Source organism: Antrostomus carolinensis, unplaced genomic scaffold (genome assembly GCF_000700745.2).
Source record: "Antrostomus carolinensis isolate BGI_N321 unplaced genomic scaffold, ASM70074v2 scaffold5851, whole genome shotgun sequence".
NCBI classification, from domain to species: Eukaryota; Metazoa; Chordata; class Aves; order Caprimulgiformes; family Caprimulgidae; genus Antrostomus; species Antrostomus carolinensis.
In genome coordinates this window covers 39,545-59,048 of record NW_010293375.1, presented here as the reverse complement: position 1 = coordinate 59,048, position 19,504 = coordinate 39,545, and the positions used below count along the sequence as shown (strand labels likewise).

The 19,504-nt window shown below is 39.9% G+C and overlaps 1 protein-coding gene across 1 annotated transcript in view; it reads right to left on the bottom strand.

Moving 5' to 3' along the window:
• Positions 1-232: 232 nt before the first annotated feature.
• LOC104532124 (chromodomain-helicase-DNA-binding protein 7) overlaps positions 233-19,504 on the bottom strand; it is a gene marked incomplete at its 3' end in the record, with an annotated part of 31,896 nt that continues 12,624 nt past the window's right edge. Inside the window, exon 2 of the mRNA XM_029087275.1 lies at positions 233-654. Coding sequence (XP_028943108.1) covers positions 233-654 — 422 coding nt within the window. The remainder of the gene's footprint in view (positions 655-19,504) is intronic.

Genomic DNA, 19,504 nt, shown 5'->3' with positions numbered 1-19,504 from the left:
AAAATTATCCTTCTGCCTTTCCAGCTAGTTTAAAATACCTGTGAAGCCATATACAGGAAAGCCAAACAAGAGAAATGTGCCCAAGCTCCTCAAAAACATGATGTTGTAGATGGTAGAAGGCAAACGACAAAACAAGGTTTCCTCTCCCCCCATGCCACTTCGCACCGATGCTCTCGCGATCCCACAAACACACAGTTTTAATCTGATCAGGTATTGAAGTTTTCTGACTTACCCAGCCTTTTTCCCGGTCTTGGGTTTTGGCGTGGTATTTTTTGCTTTCTTTTCCTTTGGCTCTTTAGGGATCTTGGGGACTTTGGGGGTCTTGGGTTCCTTCTTTTCCTTGGGCTCTTTAGGATCCTTCGGTTCTTTTTTTGCCTTGGGCTTTTTCTTTTTCTTCTTCTCATCTTGGGAGCAATCCACTGAGTTTCTGCTGAGATTCTGGCTGTCAAGTCCCCCAGGAAAGTCTTCCTTACCAAAACCTTTACTGGGACCTTCTGCAGCAATGTGATTGTTTTTCTTTTTCTTTTTCTTTTGCTGTGGCTGCGGCTCAATTGACGGCAGATAATCATCGCTTTTCACTAGCTGGGTATTCGGTCCACTAACCTGAGTCATATCCGGCACTGGTTTCTCTAAAAAGGGTTCCGACGGAGAATGCTGAGAGAGACAAATAGAAATTAAATTGTAGTTTGCAACTTTGGTTTCTGAAACTTTGCTCTTTCGGAGCTAGAGGTTACAAAGGGAGAAAATACTAAGCATAGGATTAACCTAGTAGCATATCTGAAATACTGCGCAAGTAAACCAGTAAAAACCAAAGCTTTCTGCAGTTAAAACAGTAGCAGAATGACCAGAAATTCTTGATATAGCAAGGGTAAAATTATTCTAAAGCTTTTATATAAAGTGGAAGTATATAAAATATTTAGGTTCTTCAACATTTAGATGCAAAAGGAAAGCAACTGTTATTTCAGATATTTAAAAACAGTTGTTAGTAGAATGAATAACTTGCTACAAATGACTAAGTTACACTGGAATCTTGTCCCCTGGGGGAAAAAAATTGTTAAAAGTTTGTTTCTAGACACGCAAAAGGAAAATCAACTATATACACAGGCTGTATTTATATAAAATTAATCAGCACAATTAACACTGACTCAGCTGTGACAGCAGGTATTTTGATCAGCACATGAAGGATTAAGCCACTTTAAAATGTAATACACTGTTATGTTTTATGTCCAAGATCCACAGCTCCCTACTTGTCATTGCAACAGATTTGTTCCTCCTACAGATTGGACAGAGAACTACCTTAAGTGTTTGTGAACCTGCAAAAGCATCCTGTTTCAAAGTCTGTATCATGTATCAGGTTTACAACAGTAGAGGTACATGAAAACCTGTGTATAATTACACAAATGCCAAGCGCCTAGACTACTGGATCTATTTGTAAGTCTCTTCCTCTGAATGGTTCTGTTCTGCGGAAAGATCCATGAGTCTGCGATGGAAAAAAACATCTAAGCTCTACCATGACTTTGCAGCATATCAAAGCTCTAAGCTGCTTCCTGACTGCCTGCTCATGCTTATAAATGCAGGACGTCAGTGCTCTTCAAAAAGAAAAGTAATAACATGACACCGTACTGCTGCCTTTCTTGCAACTGCATATACGGTCATACCGTTTTCCCACCCTCTTTCTCTCTGTCTCACCCCCGTTTCTCTTCCCTAATAATTAGGTCAGCACAATTCTAAGTGGAAGAGTTCCCCAACAGCTGTGGTCACAAAGTCTAGGTATTTGAGATGTGAGATTCACTGAATTTGGGAGAAGAAATTTATAGCAAATCAGAGTTTTACTTCCAGGAATAGCAGTGTCTGTGTAACTGTCTGTAGTATTATTCGCGTTTCCTTTTCTCTGCTTTTTATTCAAACTGCTCTTACTTAGGAGTGGCTACTGTGCAAGTGAGTGGCTACAAACCCAGTCCCTGAGCATAAGAACTGATGGGCATACAGAGACATATACTTTAGCCACCTGGATCTAAAAAAACTATGCACTTAAGATCTGGGAAATAAAATTCTTAATATCACTACATGAGAAAGTGAATGCACTTTTATTTTTCCAAATATATTAATATAGCTTTCTGAATGTAAACAAACTGAATCAGTGCAGTCCTAACTATCTTCAGAATTTATTCACAGTAGCAAAAAAATGCTGTGCCCTGAATACACTCACATACTCAGAAGCTATCCAAGTAGCAGAAGGAGCAAGGCTGTCAAGATGTGGAGACAACTCTTTATTGCTATTTGGCAGGGGTGTGAATGGTACGAGCTAGGCATTACAGTTCTTTATGGAAGAGACTTCAGAACAAGAGGGAAGGCCTGAGAGTTGGACTTAAGATCTGGGTCTGCTTTGCTTAACTAAGGGTAACTTCTGCATGTTTCTGTCCCCCACCTGTTTATTAAGATACTTTTCAGTACAACAGGGTCTTAGCTGCAGTGGAAACTCAGCTGTAATGCAAATCTGATGCACCCATTGCATTAGCAGCCCATTAATCAGCCCCACCCCTCAAGGCAATCTCATGTTAGGCATCCTGAAGTATGAACCAACACCTGACAAAATCTGTGGTCACTTATATATCCTCATGCTGGGAAGTTCACAAAGATTGGGTATCTGTATAGAAGATGCTGATCCCAGGAAGTCAGTGGTGCCAATGAGTTCTGCAGTCCAATTGTACATTACATAAAATAGAGGTATTTTTAAAGCTTCTGATTGGTTTTGAATTTGGTTGACTGAATTGAACTTAATGTCTCCTCAGATGTGTCCAGTGACACAGAACAAAACTGTCTTCTCAGACATTATGTATTTGTGCTGTCTAACACCTGTTTTAGGTAGGAAAAGACAGGAATATTACACAGATCACCCATAAGTACACCTTATCCATACGTGTTCAGAGCAGCACTTTTAACCTGCATTTTCCCAATACAGTCAATATATTTCTGTTATCTGCCTTTTTATATCTCATGGACCCTACACTTTTCAGAGACCTTGAGTGCAAGTTGCATCAGTGTCTTCACTGAGCTGTCCACCACAACAGTCAGTCCTCTTTTTAAATACCGTTCACTTGCCGTGTCTAACATAAAAGAAATTTAAGGTTTTCTTACCATTATTTGTAAAATTTGTATCGAGCAAGTACCTTGTGATTTGCACTACAGTTATTTGCCATATTAAGAGAGACTTTTACAACTATCTATAAGCTTATGTATAAGGCACAACTTTCTAGAACAAATCAGAACTGGTAGTTTAATTTTTCTTCCTCCTAAGCAAGTGAAACAGCCAAGCCAGCAAATGAAAAACCACAAGAAATCCAGTAACGCCACATAAACTTAGTTCTATAAAACTTTCCAGGGTTGCACGTTCATCAGCGATACGACCCTCTCACTGAAATCAGTATGAAGTTTTGTACATATGAGTATTCCCATTACCTTTTAAATCTAGTTCAAAAAAATAATCCTTGTCTCCTTTCTAGAACTTGTGGGTTGGGGGTTTTATTTGTTTGTTTTAGGTCTCAACATCAACTTTCTACACAGTCATAAGCGAATGTGAACATAAGGCAGAGAGCTTTCCAGGTCTCCACAACAGCAATGTCAGCCCTTCACGATTTGACATTTGTAGCTTTAACTTAAGTTCTGGCCAGCAGATAAAGCACTGAGAATGGCAGCGATTGGAGCCACACTGCAGCACTCTAACTCATTCTGGAAGGTAGCATCCTATGAAAATTCAGATTCTTACTACCTCAAAAAGCTTATCCACAGGAGACATTCTCAGGCTCTAAAACAATTGAGACTATATGTTAGACTTAAATATTATGCATGAAACAAATACTAAAAAAACCCCCACACCTTACTGCCTTTTATTTACAGTGCCAAGTCACGTGCGTTACCAAGCATACAAATTGAAATACTATGTTTTTCTTTCATATCATTCACAATCTCCAAAACATTAAGCTACAAAAAGCCAACTCTGCCCTAATTAAGCTTTGGTTGTATTTCCTATTACTTGAAAATGCATAACTTTTGCCACATATCACTCCCTTTGCAGTTTGGCACATTTTGTAATTCACTTGAAAATCACTTATACATGATCTAAGTTGTAGCACTCTTTCAAAGAAATGGCTGTGATTGATTAACTTTATTTTCCTAGGAAGTCTGTGCCTACACTTTTGCAATATGCTAAAATGGTTTATCCCTAACAGACAACCCCACATTGCTCCCTAGTGTGAAGCCGTGTAGGAGCAGCACAAATCTAGTGAAGAGATCGGAAGCAGCTTGAAAGATGCATTTTCTTACCCCAAACCAGTTTTCTGCTCTTTCTTAAGAAGGGAGAAAAGGAAGAAGAATAGACTTTCACTAGGAACTACTAGTTTAAGCCAACCACAGGGAATTATTTCAAATAGTTCTAAGTTTTTAAATCTGCAAAGGATTAACTCTAGTTACAGGGTCACAATTTCTAATGAAAGAACCCTATTTCCCATTCGCAAAATTAGAAAAATGCGTAGATTACAAGTTTTTACTAAACGACTGAAAAAATTATCTGCATATTTCACAGAAATTGCTTCTCCTGCTGCTTTTAGTAATGACAAAGCCATAATTTATTAAGTTGGTACAGAATTTAATCTTCCACAGGAAAGACAGCGGTAAAGATTAAACACAAATAGGTATTAATCCTATTTGATATTGCAGCAGAACTATTTTTGGTATAATTTGAAATAAGGTGAAAAAGGTTCTCAAAAATATTGGTGTGTTTACTAGACCCACATCTCTTTAAATCTTTTAGAGAAAAGCTGTTTTTGTAAACATTTAACAAAGAACAGATGGCCTGTTTTAATCATGCGAAAAAACCTGGAGCTCACATTAATACTCCAACCACCGACTACTGGGGCCAGTCACCTCCCTAACCAGCAGCACGGCTCCGTCTTCAGCAATACCATTTAATTCTACAACAGACATTTTTTCATTGATTCCCACTGCTTGACAGTTAATCAATGCTATTAACATGCAATATCACAATGCAGGACACTCCTAAAGATCACAGCTTATTAGAACAAAACAGAGATTCTTCAGGAACTCTCAGGAGTTAAAATAATTTGCAGCTCAACAGGTTACCCAGGTTGGTAATATGCTCTTGCAACAATATCAGAGCAAATTATAAATGAAAACACTATTTGGGAAATTGGTTTTGGAATGCAAAAAATCTCATTTTTCTGGAATTCAAACTTATTTTTAAACTTCCAAACAGGTATCACCAAGAATTGAAAAAATTAAAAATGAAGCTGCCTGTGTTTCGTAGCTGCTGACACGTTCAGAGCTAAGCTCATTCTCTGCAGCCCAGAGCACAGGTAGGTGTCTCCACCTGTCCCAAACCAGGCCTGTTACGTAAAGCAGCAAGATGGACGGGATGCAGGATTAATCCAGTGAGGGTTAGCGGCAGGGAGGGAGGTTAAGGAGGAGAATCCTTCTGTTGCTTGAAGGAGGACTGAGCCACAATCAACTGTGCTTAAGCACTGAAAGGATCTGAGTGTTGCTTCCCTAGCAGAGCAGCAACTTGAGCCAATACTGAGCTTTAAGAAGTAGGAAGCAAGATGAGCAAAGTATGTGCCATGACTCAGCTAACTCCATGAAACTTAAGCATTAGCATAAAAAAACAAATCAAAGCCCCAAAAACCCCAGAAGTTCCTTTGGGGGCTATTTCCAGGCTCCCTGGTCTCTTCCATATTTTGAAAAAGATCTACCGTAACCACATTTTATTTAAATGTTCTTGGACTTTGGTGTATTAACTAAGTTGTGTAACAGCAGAGGAAGTGCCCAGTCAGTTCCCACTGGCTGCAAAATACAAACCTCACCAATACGACATCTAGACAATGGAGAATTTCACAATACACAAAACATTACTAAATACTCCCATTTGCAGCAATTGCAGTCCTGTTAAAGTATCACTTTCACTTTTTAAAACAGAAGAAGGACTACAGCGTTGCTTCTGGAACCAGCTCTACCTAGTGCCACAGAGATCACTTGTTTTAAATTTGTATCCTTCCTGATAGCACAGTCCCCAAGGTGTTAAGAACTACCACACACAGAAACCGCTCCACAATTCTTCCTTTCAAAGGTTAACGAAAGGATTCATCATCCCTCTGGGTTATTCAGAATAAAATACTCATCTTGAGTATCCTCCAAACAAATAATTTGGAAAGTTTCCCCACCACGTCTCTATACGTTGCTTTGTCCCTGTAATTCTCATCTTGTCAACACTTTCAGCATCAGACCTCTCTTGGTACTCCCTCCATCTGAAGCACACTTTGGCTCTTCTGCGTACTTTTCAGACATAGTCTGTCGCAAAGCTCACGTATCAGAATAAACTCCAGAGTAAACAGGAATCACCTCAAATCACACCTCAAAAAAACTGCAACCAAATACCAGTACCTACATTCAGCAACAGTACAGCTGTACCATTTTCTTCCTGTAGTAAAGTCCAGAAACATCCTCAAGACTACGCTCAGACTCATAATTCTTTCCAAAATCTTTTTTACCAATCGGTTTCTCCTCCTTTATTGTGAATTATGATCCCTTCCCTCTTCTTTGAAACTACTGCCTTGAACTGAAGATGTGTATATCTTTTTTACTTTATTATATGAAAATACTTAGTATTACCTTAAAATATTTTGGGCAATAAGATGCTGTTTAGAAACAACTGGTATCTTGGTACTTCAGAAACTCCTCTAAAAAAAATTGTAATCCCAAAGTGACAACTTGCACTTATAAACTGTCAGGTGTTGTCAGTGATCTCTGCAATAAAAGGAAAGGCATCACAACAGATGAGAATGAAAGAAGTCTATTTCTCCAAAAGACTCCACAGGAATCTTGCAGATTACCATATTGCTTGCCATACTTTAAAAAAACACAGATAAAAATGCAGGGAAAACAAGAGTTCTGTTAATACCTCCTTAGCAAGACATAACTTGACAATTAAAAATCACTTTGCATGAAAAAAGTTTACATTTTAGTGAAGTGCTGCTGCAAATACCATTTTATTTCTCAAGCAAGTCTTCCTGTTCTGTTACTACTAATGGAGACTATTCTGAAAAACAGGCGTAACTACTAAGAAGTTAAAACTTCCTGATCCAAAGATTTCAGAAAAACTCTGAATCAAAACAACTAGAATTCTGATGCCAGCAGCATCCTAACAGTGGAGTGTAAGCGATTAAAACTGTGTGCAGTTTTGGGCACCACAGTATAAAAAGGATCTAAAGCTATTGGAGAGTGTCCAGAGGAGGCCACTAAATTGGTGAAGGGCTTAGAGGGGAAGCTGTACGAGGAGAGGCTGAAGTCGCTTGGTTTGTTCAGCCTGGAGAAGAGGAGACTGGGAGGAGAAGTCATCGCAGTCTGTAACTTCCTCACAAGGGGAAGAGGAAGGGCGGGGGCTGACCAGCGATAGGACCAGGGGAAATGGCAGGAAGATGTGCCAGGGCAAGTTTAAGTTGGACATTAGGAAAAGGTTCTTCACCAGGATGGTGGTGGAGCACTGGAAAAGGTTCACAAGGTAGTCATGGCCTGACAATATTCAAGAAGCAATTGGACAACATGTGCCCTCAGACACATGGTCTGAATCTTGCGATTGTCCTGTGCTAGGGCAAGAGTTGGACTCGATGATCCTTGTGGGTCCCTTCCAACTCGCAACGTTCTATGATGCTATGAAAATCAATCTTAATGCCCTCAGCCACCACTGCAAAAGTACATTCATTGCTGATTTGGTGGAGCCGAAAACATCACCCAGTTACTGTTTGTGGAAGAATAAAAACATGCTATACAAAATACAGAGTTCCTTAACTGAGTCTTAGCACAGGTACAGTATTATAAATATTTATTTTTCTGGTCATGTACTCTGTGCAGTAACACAGATTACAAAACATGAATGACAATAATGTGGCCATCCAAAAAAGCAAACATCCCATTTTATTTTGTAGTAATCGTATGTAGCAACACTATTTTGTCCTCACATGAAGTGGGAAATGTTACTAAACCTATGGAACATCAACCAGTGCAATGAGCGCTGATGGTTTGTTCACAGCTCAAGAGCAACGAACTTGTCCCACAAGAGAGCTCTTAGGCTGCTCTTCATCGATCAGAATCGACATCCATGTTGATCAGACAATCTCAGACAATTCCCGCTCCTTCGATAATGCAGCGCGTGTGCTCTGGATTCGCTTTCCATGTAAGAAACTGCAACAGCTGCCACACTGGCTGTGTGCAACTGCTGACGTTAAGCACAAGACAAACATTTCATTAATACTTTTTTGCTACAGATTACTTCATAATATATACTGGCTTAGACAGCAGCATAAGATGGCTCCTAATGCAAGCAGGTCAGGTCCTAAATATTACACCCCAATAGCTAGCAGAAGCCTGACTCTCCATCACCATCATGTAGACTCGTCAAAGACTCATGATTTTGGCAAATTTTTACTAGCTCTAGCTGTAGAGAAACACAGAAAGGGTGGGACAATTTGGTACTAAATTCTACTAGGAAAAACCACACTGCTCATGTTGACAGTTGGTGCTCTGCATCAAGCCTGCCTTCCTTGCACAGTCAAAGGAATCCTCACTTCTGTGTACACCCCATTATCAAGCAGCAGACATGCCAGCAACACACCAACATGGGTTTTAGCACCGAAGTTTTGCAGAGTTTCTGCTATGCAGTCTGTACCACAGGTGGGAAAATGACAGGCAGACCCACAAGAGTCCTACTGTAAAGTGGCCCGTAAGCATCTTTTTCTTCACGCCTTACTTCTGCCAAGTACGACCTGTATTTGAACACGCGGACATTTTCTTTTTGAAGGGAAGTCTGTGAAGATGGGCCAAAGCACAGATATCGAGATACCTAGTGTTTACTAGAGAATTCCTTGGATTAGAGAATACCCAGGAGGTTTACCACCAGTCTTTTCCAATCCCTCTGAAACATGGTGGTGGCTGCACATCTCCAGGCGAGACAGGGAAGTTGCGCAGTAAATTAAGAACATGTCAGGACGAAACTGTTTCCAGAGGACCTAGTACAACACTTCAGCTTCTCCAGGAAAGGGGGAATAGGGGAGTAAACACCTTCACATATTCAACCAAAACAGTAAAATTGAGACTGCTATTATTGAATACATAAGCCTTATAAGACTAACCCAACATTTTAGCATAGATACAGGCTTCGCTGTTGCCCTTGGGCTCGCCTCCTCATTCCCCACAGCCCTTCAGCTCCACTGGGAAAGAGAAGCAGTTCCTCCAAAATAGTAAAATGCGAACATCTTCCCTCTCTTAGGCACGTTTCACAGCCACGCTTTGAAATCCAGGATCTGGGGGAGAGGAGGGGAAGCGTGGTGTCTGGCACACGCAGCCCCCTCCCTTCGCCAGCTGAATTCCCTCCGCTCAGGTACTAAACGTCAAACACACAGAGATCCATCCTCTCTGAAGGGGAACCGGTTCCTAACGTCACGCTGTATTGCCATCACCACAGGTTATGACGCTCTGGTACCAACTATGATTTCCACTTAACACCCTGTTCCCTACCCAGAAAAAAAAAACCCAACAAAACGGTCCTGACTGATTTGGTGCATTAATCACTTGCCCACAGTAAGTGAAGTGATAGATGTCCCCTAAAATTTCGTTATTCTACAGAAGACTTAAAGTCACTCAGAGAACCGTTTTAAGAGGAACCTTAATTAGCTCATATCTACTTCTATCAATACGCTTCTCTACTGTTAACAAATCTAAATCACAGTAACATAAACAGCATCAGGAGACTAAGGAGAAAATCAAAGACCAGCCCACTTGGTGCAAGAGCTGCTGCTTCTGACCACAGACAACCAAAGAAGTTCCATCTGTGCTTTCACTGCTGCAAGCAGCGGTAACAGCAAGAGCATTACCTGCCACAACAACAAAAGCGTTTCTATTCTGGTACATTTTTCCCCCACCCCCTTTAACCCCCAAAAGAGTTACAGGAAAACTTATTTAACAGGCTATATCTGTAAATACATAAGGGGTAAGGTAATAAGACATATATATATGTATCTTATGTTAACATAAAAGAGATGTATGCTATTAAAAATATAAAAATGAAGTTGTATATGTACATTCAGAAGTGATACCTCTTTTTTGATTTGCAGAATCTCTAATGAAGTATGCTTTACCTGAATTCAGATAAAGTACTCTTTTATCTTATACTTTATATCAAGTTAAGTGTGCTTTAATCTAAGTAAGGGAGAACAACAAGAGATAGTAAAAAGCTGCTTCCCTCCCTCCCTCACTAGATGAAGCTGAAGACTAGCAGGCCCAAGGATCAAGCTTCAGAAATACCACCTCCCTGATGGACATCCTGTGAGCCCTAGTCCATGAGCACACACGGGAGCAGAGAGAATGTAAGTGTATATTGACCCAGTCTATTTACCTGGCACCACTGTGTGTGTATGCATTTTTTTTTAACATCATGCCTGTGCCAGAAAGTCCTCAAATTCAACTTTATACACTTCATGTCCATGACTATGTGCCACACTTGTGTGCACGCACCATCATGTCCTTTCTTCTGCACTTGGGTATCTTCCAGTCGCTCCCTATCAGCCTCGAGAAGCTTTAGAAAGGTCTTGGTCACAGCGAGTTCTTTTGGCCTCCTCATGGTAAGCCACACACACTGTCCCAGGGCAGCCTCTGGCCCCTCTTCTGAGGGCACTCTAATGCAAGGGGCTGCAATGGGTCTAACTCACCTCTGGGGAAAGCCAGCTCTTGGGAGGCAGGCTGGGGACCTCAGCTGCCCATAGAAATGAATGAGAGCTTTGCTTCATACATTCATAGAACTGTAAAATACAGCAACTACCAGAAAAATGGTTTCAAATGTATTTTTAGACAATTACAATTTGTTAGCATACAGTGTTTGTTCCAATACATTAGTCAGACTTCAAGATACAACTTCTCTATCACTTTCCTAACCCCTTCTTCATATACCTAGGAAAACAAAAGCCCAACTTTTCTGTTTTAAAAGTTCTCCCCCATCAGATTCTAGACTTGCTAAATATGCATGTTTAAGAAGCCTGCCCATACCAGAAATGTATCAGTCAAAAAGTTTAATGACAAACATGCAGCAGATTACAGGGCTGGTGAAAAGAGGATGCAATTCATAGAGAGCCTTTACTAAGAACTTTATCACTTCTCCTATCTGCAAACCCTCATGAAAAAAAGAGCAAGTTTTCCTCCAAGGTATAAACGTCTATCACATTCTAATAGCTCAAGAAAAGGGCAATAGCCTTAGATGTTTAAGATTTCAACAGACACAACAAAGGACTCGAACCCGAGTTTTTACTCCTGTCCCACTGAACTCCCACAATACTTCCACAATACCATCCATAAGTATTTTTATTAAATAATAAAACATTCTGACTTCTTCCACAGTTTGCAGCAAGATTTTTTTTCAATTACACCAGGATATCTTGCAGATAGAGCGTACCAGCTTAAGAAAGATAAGCTTAAAGCATTAGAAGAAAGACTACCAGCACAGATACTGCACTTTGGTTTCAGTTTGGAGCTAACAAACTTTTAGTTCATCAATATTTTATCTGGATGACTTGCAAAAGACCCCACTAGACAAATAATGCATTTTTTTTTCTTTCTTCCCTCGCCATCTCCTGCCTCTGCAGGGTGAAGTTGCGCTGTATCCACAAGAAAAAGATGAAATATTTTTGATTCGTTACTTGAGCTTGTGCTTTTTAAAAAATGAACAAAAAAACACTCTACAACTTCTACTCAAGGCTTTTCTGCTACAAATTTAAAGAAACACACAGAATTCTCTGATCCCAGTAACTTCTAATACTGTAAAATAGATAAGGCACCACCAAGCCACTGACAGTTAAACCAGTCTAAAACAACTTTTGAAAAAATTATTTTAATCTTTTAAGTTTGCTGACTTATTCTGATTAAAAGGGCCTAATCTCAGAATTTCCCTGAAACAGCTATATTGGGTAAATGTTTTCTGATATCACAAGATTATATCCCCAGTAGCTCAATCACCCCACCCCTACTGTTTATGTCTACTCCAAATCTCAAAGTGTTTTACTTGTTGCTATTTCAATCTCACTGTCCAGGTGAGCACACTTAGTACTAGATCATAATTTAAAATTATTTAAAAGTTAATATTTTGTTTTGACATCCTAAATGCCAGTTCCTTAGTCACAAAGAAGTTCCACATCACAAGAGGAAAAAAAATCCCATACCACTTTGATTTCTATTAGCTGTCCCTAGTAACTTGGGAGTGACTTTTCTAACCCATTTTAATGCAACATTAAACTGTTCTTGTCCAGCAGAAATTCAAAAGCTTTCTTCATACATTGCCCAAAGGAGTCACCCTGCAAGTGAAACACTAAACATGCAATTTTGTCTTGGAAAAAGAATATTTAAACTTCACTGTAGCCCTAAGAAAAACTATTATAAATTATAAACATATTTTTCTTTTTTCAAATGGCAGTCTAAATGATTAATTATTTCAAATACTCAAAAACAAAGAATAAATGTTGTTAGCATCAGTTATAAAACAAATTCTACTTCCTAGTACTGAACTTTTTACATTAATATCTCTAACATGCAGGGTGACTCCTCCCTAGTTACTTCCAGAATTGCTGCCTTATTCAGCACATAGGATGGATGAGACTCCTAGATTAAGTCAGATATGAATGACTAAAATACAATCCTAAAGAGAAGATTCATGTTACTTTGAAAACCTGAGTGCAGAAAAGAGAAAGACTGCAAGATGGTCTGTGATGAAAACAGTGAACATCAGGCAAGATAATTTACTGCCCTTTTTCCGCCAGCCTCAACTCACTGTGACACTTTTCTTTTTTTCTAGAAGGGGTTTTGAGGTGTTTTTTATTTTAAATTACATCCTCATTTCTTTGTAACATGGATTTCCAGCAAAGGACTTGCCATGGACCCTCTTCTTGAGGAATGCCCAACCCTGAGTGCAAGAGAGTACCTACCTGGACAACTATTGGCTTCATCACTAGGCCAATACAGCCCAGCATAACACACACCAAGAAGCCCTAAATCCCATGTCTATCACTCTGGCCTCAGGCAACTCCTTGTCCCTCTGTCCTGGTTTCCTTATATGTAAAATGAGGAATACACATTGTAGGAGAGTTTAGAAGGTGAATGAATTAGTGGTTGTTGAAGTTTTTCTATGTTGTTATTATTAGAATTACCATAAGAAAGCTCATTTAGCTATTAATTCTTTGACAAGATGTGGAGTGTTTAGAGGAACAGTCAGTCTGTTTCATGAGACTCAGTGATATTCAAAAGATTGGTTTTACTGGATAATATACAGTAAATAAATTATGAGGCCGTATCTCATAATAAAAACAAATTTAACTGCTACTTATATCACAGATGATCTGACGTGGGTAGAAGAAAGGGAACAGAGAAAACGTGGTTGCACACACAGAGTTCATCCTATTTCATAGGCACAAGGAACATGTAGCGACAGTCCTACTTCACATCTTCCTTAGCTTCCAGTTTTGCAGCTTGCTAGCATTCTGTAAACACAACCACCTAGAACATGTATTAAATTACATGGTTGAACATTTTCTGTAACTTAGTTTGTTGTCTCTTGGTACTTATTTTCAACAGACAATGTACATACAAACATAACTACCAAAGACTTCTCGCCAACTGTAGATACAAACAAAGCAGACTCTGCAGATGGTAACTAACAATTAGTTTTCTGGGTGTCCTCATCACTCCCCTCTTTCAGAGGCACTGATGCTTACAGCAATATAAATACTTAAAAGCTCTAAGGTGTCACATATTAAGTATATGGGGAGACAACAAAAGAAGAGTTAAAAGCTACTTTTTTTTTTCTTATATACATGTATATTCACAAATATATACATATGTATTCAAACATTAAACTTCCAGTGTTCTTTAAATTTCCTCTACTGATATATGACCTCCTTCCCAAACTAGAGCTGTTTCCGTGTTCACTAACTTTCTCTCTCTCTCACACACACACACACACACACACATATATATATATATATATGAAATAAATATATATATATATATATATATATAAAAAACAAACTCCTGCAACAGGAAAATAAAAATAATTGGCTAAATCACACTGGTTCTTCCGTGGTGAAATACGCAAGAATTAATGTTTTCCACCCTGCCACATAGGAGATACCCAGTCTTCAGGTTAAATAAGTTCTACAAAAATAAAACAAAACTTGATGGAAAGGTAGGCTTTTCTTTTCCCTCTCCTGTCTCTAAATAGAAAAGGAAAATAACCTGAAAACATAACTTCTGTGATGACTTTCTTACATTTTGTTTTAGATACAAGCCTGAACAGTTACAGAAAAGCAGTAATTCTAGAAAAGTCTCTGCAATTAACCTGCCTTTAAGCACCTACAGTTGATCAATTCATGGAAATCAGAGGGCAAAAGGTACAACATATCTTCAGCAGCGATGCATTTTACACCAACGATACCTATTTTATGAGAGAAAAACTACTAAAGATTTAATGGTGCCCATTAAAGAAGCCAAGAGTTTGCATGGCTCAATGGCTGAGTCACAGACCTTTTGCCTATAATAGCTTCCATTATAGCCCTGAGCTCAAGCTGTGGGAAGAGGATTGCAAATGAGGAGGAGGAATTAGTATTTTTAAATGTTATTGCAAAGGAAGGTGTCCTTTAAGCACTATGCAGCGGCGTATCTAGCAGCAGTAGAGCCGCTCGTGCTTATGCAGAATCCTAGTTTTAAATTAGATGCTCTGAAATTTGTGGACACCTCCCAACTTCAAAACACTATCAAAGAAATTAAGCCCATCAGTTTTAAGCCCTCACAAATCTAAATACCATTTCATATGCACTTCCAAACTTGAAATACTTCAATACTTGTCATCTTTGTGCTACGTTATTACCCCTGATTTTTGGTATTCATTTATGTTTACATAAAACAAGGTCAGACTGTGTAGCTGAAGACTAACGTAGTTTGTACTTTACCACAGGATATCCATGAACAACTGGTGTGATGTACAATGAGGAAAAGAAAATTGAAATGTTGAAGTGCCGCCTCTCAAGGTGGCTCCCAGTAAAGCCAGGGAAGTATTTGTACAACATGGTACACAATGCTGATCATCCACATCAGCAACAGTTGTCAGACCTCAGACACGGGTATGGATTACCTTGAAGGAAAAGCCTGACGGGAGTTTAGCCGACTTTAGACAGATCGCTATTTATGAAATCACTGGCAGGTCGTAATACAGGAAATAAAAATAATTAAGATGGGTAAAACTGGCACTGAAGCAAAATGGGTATAAAACCACTGACTAATAAATTTAGGCTAGAAAGTAAGACGCCTGTTCCAACAGGGTAATCTGATTTGGGTAAGAATACAAAAAAAGGGAGCACTAGGAGCAAAAGCCAAGTGCTCTTTAGATTGAAGTTTGATAAGGTTATGAAAAGTAGTTCATAAGATGATACATGTGACAGCTGGAGGCTGACCTCAGTGGCCCAAACAATCTTTACAAGTACTTTGCTCCTAATGACTGGTAACACTAAAAATCAACAGCAAAATCTTGTTTAGATCAAAAAATAAATGTATTTTAACAAATGTAATCTGGAATATGACAAACATAGAACACAGTTCAGAAATGAGTTAAATACGCTTAGAACAACCATTTATGTTTAATTTTCTAGGGGAAGGAAATCTCTATTGAGTAGACTATATAAGGCTGGTATGACAAGCTTCTGGTCCCAAAAGTCTTACTTTCAAACGTGAAAAGTGGGGTTGGTTACCCAAAAAGTTTTTATAATTACACTGGCCAATATAGTAAGAAAAAAACCTTAAGTATTACCTCTTTTATAAGCCTTACTTTGCTCACTTCCTCAAATCATCACAGCTATGAATGTGACTACACAGACTGCCTTAAGGAAAACCTCTGTGTTTTTAAATGTTTGTATTTATAACATCTTTCTTTGATTAGAAATCATTTTCATTCATGCCACCGCTGTAACTCGAAATGCAACAGTGCTGTTTAAAACAAAAAGAGTTACTGTTTAAATGAAGGTGCTACAGTCCTAGCGTCCTTTGGCAATAGCTGTTCTATTTCTTGGTTTGCACAATTTTCCAAAAACAATGCAGAAGTAATTTTTATTTTTAGATACTCTAGATGAGAAAGATTTGAGAAAATAAAATTTTAGAAAATTTCATAAATTGCTTACTTATACGTAAGCAATTTATGAAACTACTGGTCACGAGTTGTTAATTTACACAGTTACATTACTTAAATATCAGTGATACACTTGTAAGGAGTGGGTTAGGGCAGGAGATGGTGGCATCCAATTGCTGGGCATGTGTCTTAACTTGCAACAGGAAACTGCAACTAAAAAGGCTCCAGAGAGAATTTAACTTCTTTCTAATGTTGTGTTGGAAAACTTTTTCTTAGTCAAGAGCTTCCTACATATAACATCCCTAACACAAAAGATCTGAATCAATGACAATAAATGAAAGAAGAAAAAATTCTTCACTGAAAAATAAATAATTGTTTTCCATAGAAATTACCCCAGAGCCTGCAGACCAGAAGTGTCAGGCCAGTTAATTAACACTGTAAGCCCCTTCTCCCCTCCCCACCCAGTGCAGCAATTCGGTGGCTTACAGGAGTGCTTGTTTTGGGTTAAGTTTGTATAAGTTGGCGTAAAGACCCTTAAGACAGAGAGGAGCAAGAATTATCTTTTACACCTACTAGTAAGTATATCAGACTTAAGCACTTGATGGCTAAAAGAGCAGGACAACCTGGAGGTCATCCTTCAACTACTTGCAGCCCAGGTTTCCTGTATAATATTTCCCCACAATGTTTTCTTTGCTTTATTTATGAATAAAAGCATCAATTTCTTCAGTATCTACAACTCAAAAGAATGTGTTCCCAAGTTAAAAGGAAAATACACTGACAGAGATTTCAGTAATTCTGTGTTTGTGACTTGCACGAAACAAATTGGTGTTTTCTAGGACTGAAGTAAGGTAGGTATTTTCATGTGCACAGCTAGTATTTGTTTTATGCATTAGGCCTCACTGTTCTGCGTGGGAATTTCCGATTATCCAATTAGACTTCGTTAGCATAAGTCCTTGAAACACAGAAGTTACCTTCCGAAGCTGCACTGGTTGTTCTGGATACACGAAAAACCAAAGCAGAACAGAAGACTGCACTCCAAGGCTTTCTGCCTTTTTGAAGACGCACAGGAGAAGCCAACCCGGCACCCCAGAAAGCGCGCAGGAGCTGAGGAACAGGCGGTGTTCGCTCTTCTCAGGGGAGGGCTCTGGAGAGGGGCGTCCCTCAGAGCAGGGAGCAGGAGCAGCAGCCAGCCCAGGGCTGCCGGGGCGGAAGAGGGAGGAGGCTTGTGGCCGCCTGCATAACCCCGGCCTTACCCCGCTGCACGTTTCCACCCTGTGAAATGGAAACAGTGACCGGGTTTGCCTGCCCCGCCAGCGTATTCCCACTGACTCAAATTACTCAAAGGTTCTCTGATGGAAGAAGTTAACAGGCGTGGAGGGTACATATCACAGGCCAAAGCCATCTTTCTCTAGCTGGCTTACTGATGCTAACCTGCCAAACATCTCGGGTAACTGTGGTTTCATACTGTCACTTTCCACTACAAGATTTGCAGCTCCACAGAGAGGCTCAGTTATGCCCAGTTCCCTTGAAATACAAAGGCAAATGTAACGTTTTTAGTATACACTCTCTTCAGTCTTTCCATATCTTTTCAAAAAATGTGGCACTGTACGATCCATTACTTCCAGGTGAGGTGAGGGTACACTGTCTTGGTCAGCCAACACAGAACTCACGTCTGGGACTGTCCCATAAAGAGACCATCAAATGGCTTGGGTCAGAAGGGACCTTTAAAGGTCATCTAGTCCAAACTCCCTGCAGTGAGCAGGGACATCTGCAACTAGATCAGGTTGGTCAGAGCCCCGTCTTGAATGTTTCCAGGGATGGGGCATCTACCACCTCTCTGGGCAATCCGTTACAGTGTTTCACCACCCTCATTGTAAAAAATGTCTTCCTTACATCTAGCCTAAATCTACTCTTTTAGTTTAAAACCATGGAGCCTTGCCCCATCACTACAGGTTCTATTAAAATAATAATAATAATAATAATCATCATCATCATCATCGTCATCATCATCATCAATCTCCATCTTTCTTTTAATCCCCCTTCAAGTACCGATAATTTGTGTGTCCCTCCTCTGGACCCACTCCAGTAGGTCCGTATCTGTCCTGAGCTGAGGACTCCAGAACTGGACACAGTACTGCAGGTCGAGTCTCACCAGACTGGAGTAGAGGGACAGAATAACCTCCCTCGACCTGCTGGCCACGCTGCTTTTGATGCAGCCCAGGTTACAGTTGGCTTTTGGGGCTGCAAGCGCACGTTGCCGGCTCATGTCCAGCTTTTCACCCACTAGTACCCCCAAGTCCTTCTCTGCAGGGCTGCACTCAATGCCTTCACCCCCAGCCTGCACTGATACCAGGGACTGCCCTGACCCAGGTGCAGGACCTTGCACTTGGCCTTGTTGAACCTCATGAGGTTCACATGGGCCCCCTTCTTAAACCTGTCCAAGTCCCTCTGGATGACATCCTGTCCCTCAGGCATGTTAACTGCACCACTCAGCTTGGTGTCCCCTGCAGATTTGCTGAGGACGCACTGAATCCCACCGTCTATGCTGCTGATGAAGAAATTAAACAGTACTGGTCCCCATACACTTTGCTGGGGGTTCCTACACTTTGCTTTACACTGAGGTGTAACTGCTGCCATTTCAGACACCAGCCTGAGCAGATCCTGACTGAAGCAATATTTATGTCCCAGCACACTACTCTGTTCCGTGAATTTTTTTTCATTTTTTTCATTTTTCAATCTGTAAGCCTGTAGTAGTGGCGATGTCATTCTCTTTAAGAACTTCCCATGCACATATTGTTGCTTAGCATATAAACCTGCTGTCCTTAATCACCTTTCCCAGGCCACTTAAAAGCAGTCGGCAGGGGACTTCAGAGTTATGCAGACCACAGGCTGAAACCACCAACTCGAAGAAATCTTAATGGATACACGTGAGATACAAAACCAAAAGAGATCGTCAGTAATCAGCTCTATTTTTCTCTTGGGGTGGAAAGACAGCAGTTCTCCAAATGGCCTTTCCACTGCAGTATTTTATTAACTTCAGCATGACAAAGTGGGCTTGAAATCACCAAGTTGTTAAAAATCCTTTGATGTTATATATGCTGCCCAAGATTCATTATGTCAAAGAGCGCAAGATACTCCTCAAGCTCTAGCTATTTAGTCACAGCAACAAATGGAAAAAGCCTTTGAATATGTTATCTAATACGTATTTATGACATGTCACAGGTAGGCCTTTTCCCAGTTCCCCTAGTAATTGAACTGAACTAACAATTACATCAGAAAGTGTCA